Genomic DNA, 13,094 nt, shown 5'->3' with positions numbered 1-13,094 from the left:
GGGTGTGTCTATGCCTTTAAGTTTTTGTATCAACTCTTTCGGACTTGAGATATTGAACTGATAGCCATTCAGATGTGTGGATAACATATTATGCACTGATTTCTCCAGTTTAATAGTAGGAGCTCTTCCTTTGTCCACTATAGGTCTTAGCTCATGGCCTTGCTTATGCGTTTTAGCAAAAGCGAAAAGTTTAGGTACGTCCGGAGCGTCCGTAATGATGTTTCTCATACTCAGCTTCTTTGCGAGTTTGGTGTTGGCGAACCGCTTAACTCTCGCTTGCATTTTATCTACCCAGTTTGCTTCCATCTCTGTGCATTGCGTTGCGGAGAGGTATTCATTTAATTCTCTCTCATACGTATCCCGCTTCATTAAAACCATTATTTTGGCTTTATCTGCCCTTGTTACGACTATATCAGTTCAATATCTCAAGTCCGAAAGAGTTGATACAAAAACTTAAAGGCATAGACACACCCGGTTATGCCACAGTATGGGACTTTAGATCGTTATACCCCTCAATTAGAATAGAACCTTGTTTTTGTGCACTGAGAGATTTCCTCATGGAGAAAGTAAATGATGACAGCCTGCACCATCAAGTTTTAGAGTTAGCCCATTTGGCGTGTTATAGTTCAGTATTCCAATTCAAAGGAAAGGCTTATGCACAGGAGAGGGGTGTACCCATGGGGAGTCCGCTATCCGGGGACCTATGTGAAATGGTAATTAGAGCATTGGAAGCCAAAACACTGTCACCGTTTCTCTCAAACATAATTTTATACGGAAGATACATAGATGACATCATTATCCTCTGGAAATCGATGCCGGACCTAAAGCAGTTTAAAACGGCCATGAACGACAACCCCTATGGCCTACAACTGGAAATGGAACAACACAGTCCTGAAATAATCCACTTCTTGGATATAGAAATAAGGATCGAAAAAAGGATACTACAAACGAGGGTCTACAGAAAACCTACAACCATACCATCGTACATCCCCTTCGATTCCTGTGACCCCTACTCCTATAAAATGGCTGCCTTTAGGGCTTTAATAGAAAGAGCCTACATGCACTCTTCCACAAACGATGCTCTACAACAGGAATTAACGTTTATTAATAGAATAGCAAGAGAGCACGGTTACACTAACATCGTAAAAAAGTTATATAACCGGCACCTCCATACAAGCAGTATAACAAACCAAGAAAGCGTAGTGAAAAAAGTTACCAGAGAAGAAAACACAGAAAGGACCCCGATGACATACAACCCGCACCTTAAAACAATATACAACACAATTGCGAAAAAAAGGGGAATTAAAATCGCTTATCGGAGAAACCCTTCCATATACAGCCTATTGAGAAACGGAAAAGACGCACCTAACCCGTATAGGCTTCCGGGAGTGTACAGTATCCCTCTACAGGACGACAGATGGCAGAAACAATTACTGTACATAGGGTCCACTAAACGCCCACTATGCACTAGAATAAAGGAGCATAAATCCGACATTACCCGCCATAAATACACAACGGCATTGTCAACGTATGCAGCAAACCCGGATATAACACCGAATTTTAACGAGGCAAAGGTGATCCGCACCACCCAACATCAAGAACATCTGAGAACTCTGGAGGAAATTGAAATTTATAAAGCCGATCGCACAACAACATGTATTAATTTCAAGGAAGAAAGGAAACTCTCCACTGCTTGGCAGTTTTTATTAGAAGAAAGGCCGTAAATCAGTTGACGTCACGCGTATTTATCATAGGAGGCGCACATCGTTCCCAAACGGAATAAAAGAAAATTTAAATATTTGGAACGGCACGCGGTGCCCAACGTACTCGATCGTTTAAATTACGGAACACGTTCCATTTTTTATGCTGTTCGATTATCAAATCCAGAATTGGCCTGAGGAAGAGCCCAGGAGGGGCAATGAAAACGTTCGCCAAGGAAGAAAAATAGTTCGCACGGTTATCCGTTTTCATTAAAGTAAACCTGATAAAAAGAACAAACTGAAAATTTCAATATTGAAAAATCTGTGGAAAAATTTGAAATGACACATATTCTTACTCAAATAAAAAAATATTGAACAACAGAGTCTGCACTTAAAAATTGTGAAACTGTATGGACGATTTCCCAAATTCTCAAACAGTGTTACAGCAGTGCCCGCGACTATAAAAAAGGATGGAGCACAAGCTATAAAAAAAGCATCGTACATACATTATATAAAATATACAGTAAATATATACAGGTATCCCTTGATTAATGCAGTTAATCCCTAAATGCTACTGGGGGGCATGTGCTAGTCATTCGAGGTGTTGGTGAACTTTTTAGCAAAGCTTGATAAGCGCAAATTAGTGAATTTGGAAAGCCATAATTAGCTATAATATAATGGTTCCAAAGAAGTGGATATTTATGAACAGATTAATTATAAGTTTATTGTTAATTGCCAGGATTGAAGCAAATCCAGGGCCTTTACCTCGATCTCCACAACAAACGAATCAAATGGATATGCAAAGAAGGGGCAAGGCAGAATATGCAAGGATAATTTCAAAGAAAAGGAGAAAGAAAATCAATTGAATGACTTAATTAGTGAAGAGTATCATCAAATAGAGGAAGATCTCAGCAAGAGTAGTCCAGTGACTTCAAGAACCACGAAAATTAATGAATATTTTGAAACAGTAAGACAAAGAATTACAGGTACGGAACGAATCCAATACCCATTAAAATCGATATACAAGCTGATACAGGATAAATTTTCGTAGCTCCAAAATGAACTTCAAGGAATTAGAACAGAGGTAAACTCCTTAAAAGAAGAAAATAAATATTTACATGGAGAGTTGTCTCAACTATCCAATAAAATAGAAGTAATGGAGGAAATATCTAAGAATAACTGTCAAGTACAAGATACGTTGGAATTTGAAATAGGTAAGCTGGCTAACGAGCAAAATAACAAAAATATTATAATTATAAACTTTCCGTTTAACTTGTCTGATTATGTTAAGGAAATTAATCAGTTTATAAAAAAGGATTTGGGAATATCTAATAGTTACATAGAAAATTTTGGTTAGATTAACCAACGACAAAACTAATCCTACAGTGAAAGTTTCATTAGACTCCTTATTCAACAGGGATTTAATCCTTAAAGAATTTTGGAGAAAGAAAGATAATTTTAGTGATGAGGAGTGGAAGAAAATAATACTTACCACAGATTTATGTAAGAGATCAAGGATGAGAAAGGAAAAATTATTAGCAATAATTAAACAAGAAAAACTCAATGGCAATAAAATAATTGTAAGAGATGATTATTATATTAGGATAACAAAAAATATTCATATGATACTAATCTGGATATAGTGATTCAATTGAATGGAGTTTTGAGAAGAAATTAACAGAAATCCTTAGAAATATAAGAGGCAGTCAAATGAAAACAAGACAGACTATATATCAAGTGTGGTGCAGAAGTTGGTAATACAGGTAGGTATGTATATAGAAGTGCCCTCTATTGGGAATCAGGAAGGAACAGTGTGAACATTCACTGCTGTGCCATTTGTCTGTTAGACGTGCTCGAAGTGAAGTCGGTAAGTCACGTGTGCGTCCGACATCACTATGGAGGCTAGCTGCTCATTGACTTTCTGGAACACGATGCCACAATTAACACACAGTGATACATGGAAACTTTGCAAAAATTGAAGCATGCCATCAAATCCAAACATCCAGGAATGTTGACAGACAGCATCATTCTGTTACAGGATAATGCCCGCCCACATGTTGCTAAGGTTGTTTTGACTACACTGCAGAAGTTTCACTGGGAAGCCCTTACACATCCTCCATACAGTCCCAATTTTTCCCCATGCAATTTCCATATTTTTAGAGCCCTGAAGAAAGACATTCGTGGCTGTCGATTTGCTTTGGACAAAAAGGTGCACGCCTGGGTACAATCATGGTTCCGTAGGCAACCGCAAACATTTTTCTACGAAGGCATTGACCATCTTGTCTCACAGTGGAATAAATGTATTAACAGTAACGGCAATTACTATTGAAATAATAAACAGTTTACTTACTTTTTTCCCATCTGTCTCGTTTTCATTTGACTGCCCCTTATAGATTAGAAATGTGCCCAATTTTTATGGAAGTTAGTATTATTAATTTTCGATGCGTGATAAGTGTATAGTATCAATATACTAGAGATTGCTATATTAAAAGTTTTCAAATCATACTAAATGTTTTGAAATCTTCTGGTTCAAGAAAATAAAGATTGTGATAGTCAGAATAGTCTATGTGGTATAATTTTAGAGTCTCTTTATATATTAATGATTACAGTAGTGAACCGAAAATCGGAATCAATTGGGGACTGGGGTTGTTCAGATTAGAAATTTGTTCCGATTACGGTTATGTACGAAAAAATATATTAACCTGTCTGATGTTCAAACTTTTCTCCGTTGCATGTCGCTTCCTGTTGAATTTTTCTCCGTTGCGTGTCGCTTTGTATTGAATTTTCGTTGATTTTAAGCCTAACAAAAATTTTTATAATAATAATCGAGGCTATCGTATCGTTAAAAATTATTTCTGCATTTTGTACAAACAAAATAAATATATTGAAGAATATAAAAACATGAAAATTATACTTTAGAAGTAAATTTAGTATCAAAAACGTTCGATTCAGCACGACACAGTCCGACTGAAAATCGTGCCAATTACCGGCGATTCTGATTACCGGGGTGCCGATTTACAAGTCTCTACTGTATACGCTTTGAAATTCACCGTGTAATATAAAAAATTCTTCCTTAGCTGTGATTAATAAAAGAAGTTAACAGCTTATAATATGTTTGTGAATGCCAATTGTTGGTGTCATAAATGTAAGATTTGATGCAAAAGTATAAGTTTAAATTTTGTAAGGAGGCACTGAAGTCATGATTCAGATACTACAAGATTTTCTATGCATTGAACAAGATTATTAATAAACATATTAAGCATCTAATATTCCATTTATTAAAAATTATATATATATATATATCTATAGTTTATAAATAATTCAAATAAGTTTTTGTAATTGAGTAATATGCTTTGTGTCTTTAAATAACTAAATTTATACTATTACAAAAATCTATAATTAAAGAAAATGGATAAGATGTTATTATAGCAGAAATAATATGTTATAATAAGTTTTAAACGAACTGTGATTGGTTACCATCAGAAACCCCCTTGTAACGGGTTAAACCCTATTACAATAAACAAACTTACTTACTTACTTAATGCTACTGCATATATCAAAATCACATTAATCAAATACAGTGGTACCTTGGTATTTGATAGAACAATCACAACCCTCTAGAACAAATTTTCAGTTAATAACAAATATTTTTATTTTAATTTTGTCATCAATAAAAAAGTTTTCTGTGATAACAATGAGTAACTAATTTTAACATAAAATAAAACCTTAGAGCTCCCTTAGGGATTAAGAAAAGAGCAACCCAACGACAAATGGGTTGGCTTGTGCCACAAGTACCCCAAAGTGCGAGCACCCTTGCCGTGTTAGAGCAAAACTGGAAACTGTGTTGTATGGGGGGAAAACATCCCCATTTTCCAACCACGTTGTAGAAGTGCCATGTTGTACAAGAGATGACTGTATCTATTTTCATATACACTATGAAATGGCAATTTTAAATAAGTTATAAAGCATTGATAAAATTTTATACATTACTTGTAAAATTTCATTTTCATCTACTAATAGAAAACTTTTAATTTCTCTAAGTTTATTATTTTCCATTTTGTTATCCAAAATAATGGCAGCTTCGTCGTCATTTGAATATTTTGCCTCTACAGATGAGAAAGCCACATCTGGCAGACTTCCGTAGGGCTGAGAACTGAAAGACATCATCATGTAATTATCTTCTGAAAGTAATTTTTCATTTGAACACTTTAAAATCTGTAAAAGATAAAAAAAAAAATTTCAAAATGTATTGAAATTCTTATACAAATAACATTTTTTCAATTAAAATATTTCATAATTATTATTTAAACATATATAAGAAAGCTGGCAACATTGTCATTGGACTTTTCCAGCATTCTTTATTTGTTTCATCCCTAATAATTGCTACAATTACCTTCAAGTCTTCAGATTTATGTAAAATTATCTAATACAAATAATTACAATTCAACTATTTTAAAAATACTACCTTTTCCCACCTTTTCAACGTATAAAGATCTTTTGGTCCAATTTCAATAGAAATTATGATTAATAACAAAAAATATTTATCTCAAAGAATTTCATAAAGAACTGTTTTTTTTTAATATATTTTTACCCTGGTTGGAGAGTTGGGAAAATATCAATTTCTTAAAATTATTTTATTAATATATTGATACTGGAAAAAGTTAAAACTCAATCATCTTCACACACTGGGATGAAATACAAAAAACAAACTTACGTAAAACCAGATAACCAGAGTGGTAGAATTACAAGGAATGCTAATGTTTTCGAAGCCCTGTGTGAAGACCCAAATATAAGAATAACGAGATTCAATTTAAATTTTTTATTTTATTTGCCAACCGATATTCGAAAGTTAGGGTTAAATCAAACACAGAAACAAAGAACGGAAAAACACCCGACAAATTTTCTCGTAAAAATTAATCATAAACCTTCGTTCCCACGGTAATGCTTCCTTGTAGAAGATGAGTTAACTGTTGAAAAATAATTATATCATGTAATCCACCATTGGTCAAAATGGTCTTCCTCCCTTGACGTGCATCGTGAAATCTCGAACCCGAGATCCCGAAATAAAAGGAAAACGAACGATGACACAACTGGAGAAAAGTTTCGACAACTGTCCAGTGATTGTGTGTGTGCCGTGGACTATCATCTCCCGCCATTGAAGCCAGTCCATCCCAATATTCTTCAGTCCATTTGACTCTTATACCCAAGCGAACTCTTGTTCTTCGGACTTTATCAACAAATCTCAGGATCACTAAGGTATTTATCCTACTCGCGATGTTTTGTAAACTCTCTCTCTCCAGTCAATCGAGACGCGGTTTACTAATTCGATTCGATCATATAAATAATACTTCCAAATATGTTAATTAATGTATTTCATATCAATCCCAAAATAAACAGGTATTTTTATTTAACTATAGAAGAGTGTGCGTTTCTTCCTCCATTGCCATCATCCGGCATCCCACGATTCCGAAAATAACGCGTATCTATCCACGAGAAATTTGATAGATTGGTGTCAGTTCCTGAAGTGAACAGGATCCTATGATCCTCGTCCATAAATAAACATTGACCGCTCGATCCCTAGTCATCCTTTCAACAAACAAGGTCGGACCTCAAGGTCTTGTGCCGTTAAGAGGTAGAGAAGAGAAGAATCATCTTCCATCACCTACCCTCGGTTAACCTCACACCTGTCTGGGCTCTTCTTCAGTCTTTATAGTAATAAGAGAAGCTGTACAGTTTGTTTTTTAGTTAAGACTCAATTAGTTTATTCTATCAAAAGTTATGAATGTTAATATTGAGAGTGGGGTGATTTTCAAAAAAGAATTTGAAAACACATTTTTTTGGTAAAGTAAAAAATTTGTATGAGTAAAAAATTTCATAACTTGGAAGCTTTTTGAGATATTAAGGAGGTGGGGACCATATCCCCTGAACCAATTGTCTGGTTTTCCTGAAAATTTCTAGAAACATTTCCCCAATACCCCTGAAAATTTCAGAAGGCATAGGGATTGTTAAGCTACAAAATAAGTGGAAAAAAATCATGCTATACCAACACCCAAACCCACAAACACAAACACCCACTAGCAGACTTTCATAGTAAGGACACTTTTTAATCTAATGTAACATCTTAAAAATAAACTAATATTACATATTCAGATTACAGAATTACATCAGCAGATGATCTAGTTTCTAAAATATTGAAAGTAAAGTTCAAACCCACATATAAGCTACTAACGTAAGTCTTGATATAATCTCTATGTATCCTAATATAAAACGGTATATGATAGAAGAAAATTTACAAGCATTTGAAGTACAACAATGGACTCAAAACTGGTCAAATTTACATTTTTAATAATTATTTTACAATAAATCAAAGTTATTTCTACCAAAAAAACAGTATGAGTATGTTTGTAATATATAAGAACAGTATATAAGAATATTTGTTTATGAAATAAGATAAAATTAGACAGGATAAATTGAAATAGTCTGGAGTAGTATACAAACTGTCATCTATATGCGAGAATAAGGGTTTATTATGTTGGAGAGAACGTTGGAGATGAGGTTAAATGAATATGAAGCAGCAATTTGTCTAAAACATACATAATTACCCTCATTTCTCCACTTTAGTATAAAAGAATATACAATTAACAGAAGTGATCTCAAGATTTTGTTTATGGAACATAATTTATATTTAGTAGGTTTAAAGAACATATGGCAATTATGAATAGTATATTAATTTGATTAATTTAAATAATGGAATGTTAGTTGATAACATATGGGATGATGTCATATATAATAAAATCAAAACATTATGCAATGAGGGATAACATCTATTAGTGCTACTATATAGTGGGTTATTGATTGTAAAACAGAACGTGGGATTTTTGCTGTGGACTACATCTGTTTTTTTGATTTTGTAATTTTTTTAAATTAACGACTGTATCTTTTTTAAAATAGTTTTTTTATATCTTGGTAGACCAAAGAGGGATCAGCAAGTTACCAATCCAAAATACATATAATAAAAAGAATTTGTTAACACACATCTGAATGTTTCCTGCCCTATGTTAACTGTCAGAATTAGACAGATATTGCAGACATATTGAATTGTAAAAAAACATCCCTTTTAAGGGTTGTGTGAATAACTAAAATATTTGCCACATCTTGCTACTTTTAGCTTAGTTTTTATTAATGAAATTTCCAATTGGATTTAAACTCATGAGAGAAATTGCCCAGAGATCCATATTAGGACCAATAATATTCAACATAATAATAAATATAATATTTATTTATGTATATGTTGAATAAATAATATATTTTGCATAATCCCATATAAAACATACTGATATATGTAGATGATATTATTATTAGTTATTCCAATAAATTACTGTTAAGTATGCTTAAAATACAATTGAATATAATTCTGGAGAATTTAATTATCTTTACAAAAAGTAACAACTTAAAAAATCAACTGAAATAAAACAAACTATACACTATTCAAGAATAAAACTTATAATATTGAAACAAAGATCAGAGCTAAAAATAGACACTGACACAATCAACAGAAGAGTTTAGAAAGTATACCAGGTTTCTTGGTATAACAACATAAAAAATTAAACTGTTGGAAACTTGTTCACATATACAGGGGTCTTAAAAAACTATCATTTTTAAATTATTGTAAGCCAATTGATAAAGTAACTGAATTTCCTCTATAATCCATATTCAAATGTCATTTTGTTTATTGCCTGTAGAAAGCATCATAAACAAAAAATGGTAACTTGCAACAGAGAAGGCATTTTGCGTTCTGCAGTCCACAAACTCGGAATCAGTCATCATTGCGCAACAAGAAAGTTTGCCTTACTGATTGATCACTGATCACTTTGAAATTGTCTGAGAAACTCATGTTGCACAATGATGACTGATTTTGGCTTTGCAAACTGCAGAACACGAAATGCTTTTTCCGTTTCAAGGTTGCCGTATTTATTTGTAACACTTCCTAGTTTGTATGCAAATGGTAGATGAAACTTGGACATTTACTATATTGATTGGTGTACATCACATACTTTTCAGGTAATAATTAACATAATTACAATAATTAAAAATGACAGCATTCTTTTTGAAAATTTTTCAGAATATTCAAAAAATTTGCATTCCTGATTTCAAAAACACAAAATGTGTATAGAGCCAAAAATTACATGTGATATTCTGGTTCATTTCTTGAAATTATTATACGTTTCACATCATCTACTGATCCAACTTAATAATTTTTTTTAAGACAAATGGTCTCAGATTCTTCAATCTGGTTTCTATAACATATTTACATAAAAAATTGAATATCATCAAAATGTATTATATAAAACATTGTTCTTCTGTTGTCAAATTACAGTGAATACTATGGGAGATAGCTTCCTTTATCAATCGTTTACGTCCAACTTCATACATCAGAGTATAATATGAGAAGAAAAGCCAACTATCTTATACCACAATGTCAATTATCCATAGAACAGTCCTCACCAATCTGGCAAATAATATATTATTGGAATGAAATATGTGACAATTTAAAATAAACCACAATTTACTATAAATTTAAAAAATAGTTAACAATATTTATGTTTCGACAATTGAAGAATTGTACACTTGTCAATAAACATATCATAGAAAGATAAATGTTTTTTAAAAATAGAGAGAGAAAAGAGAAGGAAAAGAGAAACTTTTTTCCCTAGTTCACTTAACAATATTTGGAACATGACCTGAAAAAGGTCACAGACCATGTAGCCTCTTGGTTAACGTTCTTTAATTGTTTTAATGTGGCAACTTTTATTATGACCAAATAGTTATTATGGTTAATGCATTTTTAAAAACAATTTGTATATCAAGAAAATTTTTCCATTATTTCTTATAGGAAAAATTGTAACTCATTCCTGGTCCACCTGAATAACTCCAATTAATTTTCCAAATGACACTAAAACACTAAAAAAATCAATTTACCTATCAGTCTATAATTTTAGCATGATATTAGCTGTAAAAGTTGCAATTACTACACTAGCAAAAAATAAATAATGTCATTAAGGGATAATTTTGTATAAAATATCATTAGCAGAAACACAATAAGTTTGTATAGCACTCCCTATTAAGAATCGTATATAAACTGTATTTTCTATAATATCAGTAAAAAAAAAAAAAAAAACGTGTAAAAGGTAAATATAACACACTTTCAAACCCATAATGAGTCCAGCAGAATGGTGTGTATATTTCACTTTATAGTATACTTTACAGTAAAGTGAAGCAACTCTGTTCTACTGGACTCATTATAGGTTTGAAGGTATATTACATTTACATTTGTTTATGGTCCAGTTCTTCAGAAGATTTAATGTGTAAAAGGTAATGTATATTTTATATTAAAATATTATTATATAAAAATAGAACAAGAGTGAAAATATAGTAGTGAACCTAAGTTACTGTAGTAAGCTATTAAAGTTAAGTTTGTAAAACTGCAATGAAGTTTCGCAATAAAAATCACTAAACTGAAAATATGTGATATAACATACACAATACTACTGAAACAAATGGAAACAGATCCTAAAATGGAGTTGCTCCCTAATTCCCACTTTTAAAAATGTAATTTTCAAATTTTTCACATGTGCACTTTTGAACAAATTTGATATTGGGATTGATTCATAAATTGTGAAGGATACTAAATAACACCATTGATTATATAGCAAGAATTCAGATACTAGATTACAGCTGTATATATAAGGGTTGTCCAAATGAAAAGTAGACATGTCATATTTCATCATGCAAAGTAGCAATTGGTGGACCACCTTACAGGTGGGTAAGCTCAGCATAGGCAAAGCACAGGCTGCATTAAGTATTATTGGGGATATATTTTATTTCCAATAATTGGCAGATTAATGTTATGTTAACTGGCGTCCAATGCATGATAGTTCAGTGTTTAGTGGCTAAAGGAAATAGGAGTGCCAACATCCATGTCCACTTTTTATTTGGGACAATCCTTATATAAAGCTACACACCAACCAATGCCGAATATTATCGGGCTAGAAACGGCTATAACATTAATAAATTGTGAGACAATTTGGAACTAGAGTTAAGCATTAGGTGCCATCTCTTGATAAATTTAATAATTATAATTTTTAATAAAATAATTTAAATAATTTAGAATTACTGGTTATATCGGGTTTAGTGGTGATGATTGTTTATACAATCCTTGTATAATGTTATGTTAGATATGCGGCCATTTTACATTCTTTCTAGTTAATAAACAAAAAGCAAGCTAAGCATATAACTTTTTTCTTATGAACATATAAAAAATCATGTTTTTGGATTTTTCAATGAATCACAAACATTAAGATATTCCTAGCAAATTAACTACTTAGAATTTTAATAAATACATATTATGAATAAGTAACTTAACCTATAATATGTAACTATTAAAATTCAGCTGAACAGATTTAATATTTTTGTAATATTTGCTAATTTTTCAGTTTTAATTACAGTTGCCAACCTTCTTTTACAAAAAAGGAGGACATTGTACAGACACTGAACAGTGAAGGGCATTTATAACATAGTAGTTTGCTATATATATTTGTCAAAGGTAAATTATAAAACATTAATAAACAACCAACCAACAACCATATTAATTAGGCAGGAATAAAGCTACAAATATTAAATGTGGAAGTTGAATTTGGATTAAAACATTAAATAGACAATAAATAAAGTTTTAAACTCAATGTTAGAATTATTATCAACCGTTGCACAATTCCACCCTAATTGAATCCCTAAGTTTTATTTGATTGTCTGACTCTGATTAATAGTAGTGTCTTTCTCTTTCTATTACTCTAGCGAATGATAAAGACAATAGTATTTTACAATAAGAAAACGAAATATTGGAACACTGTCTGCCAATAATATTTCAGAGACAATAAAGTGAAACAAACAATTATTTATTATGACACATCACAATCTGAGCTGTAATTTTTAATGGTCTTTTAATTTAGTCACATAACTTCTAGTCCAGATGGAAATTTGTATGTTTTAATTTGGGTCTCCAGCCCCTAAGCTTGATTTTTGTAGGGTTTGCCCCTGTACATCATACATCGCCTGATAACAATCAAGTCATGCTGGTCTTCTAACTAAATCCATTCTGGAGAAAATTTTCAACTGAAATGTGACTTCTGGTCCAGATTGGAGATTGGTATATCATTAATTGGGGCCTCTAGCTCCTAAGTTTTCCATATCTGGTCTCAAATTTCTTCTAACTCCATTCTCAAGATTAACGAAAGACAAACTGACAGGCAAAAGACAGAGGACAGTGGGAATCTATAGATATGAATTTTCAAAACTGCAGCCCAATTAAACAAAAACAATCAGTTAAACTTGTACTCA

The 13,094-nt window shown here is 32.1% G+C and overlaps 1 protein-coding gene across 2 annotated transcripts in view; it reads right to left on the bottom strand.

The window, feature by feature from the left end:
• The window catches only part of LOC136986926 (zinc finger FYVE domain-containing protein 1-like), a 70,466-nt gene that overhangs the window by 51,802 nt on the left and 5,570 nt on the right, over window positions 1–13,094 (bottom strand). For both annotated transcript variants that reach the window (XM_067284568.1, XM_067284569.1), the window contains exon 2: window positions 5,691–5,915. In XM_067284568.1, the coding sequence (XP_067140669.1) occupies window positions 5,691–5,870 (180 nt within the window). In that variant the 5' untranslated portion in view covers window positions 5,871–5,915. The remainder of the gene's footprint in view (window positions 1–5,690; window positions 5,916–13,094) is intronic.

Source organism: Centruroides vittatus, unplaced genomic scaffold (genome assembly GCF_030686945.1).
Source record: "Centruroides vittatus isolate TY-2023 unplaced genomic scaffold, ASM3068694v2 scaffold_1323, whole genome shotgun sequence".
NCBI classification, from domain to species: domain Eukaryota; kingdom Metazoa; phylum Arthropoda; class Arachnida; order Scorpiones; family Buthidae; genus Centruroides; species Centruroides vittatus.
The sequence above is the reverse complement of the archived record's forward strand: the minus strand, read 5'-3'. Positions and strand labels throughout refer to the sequence as shown.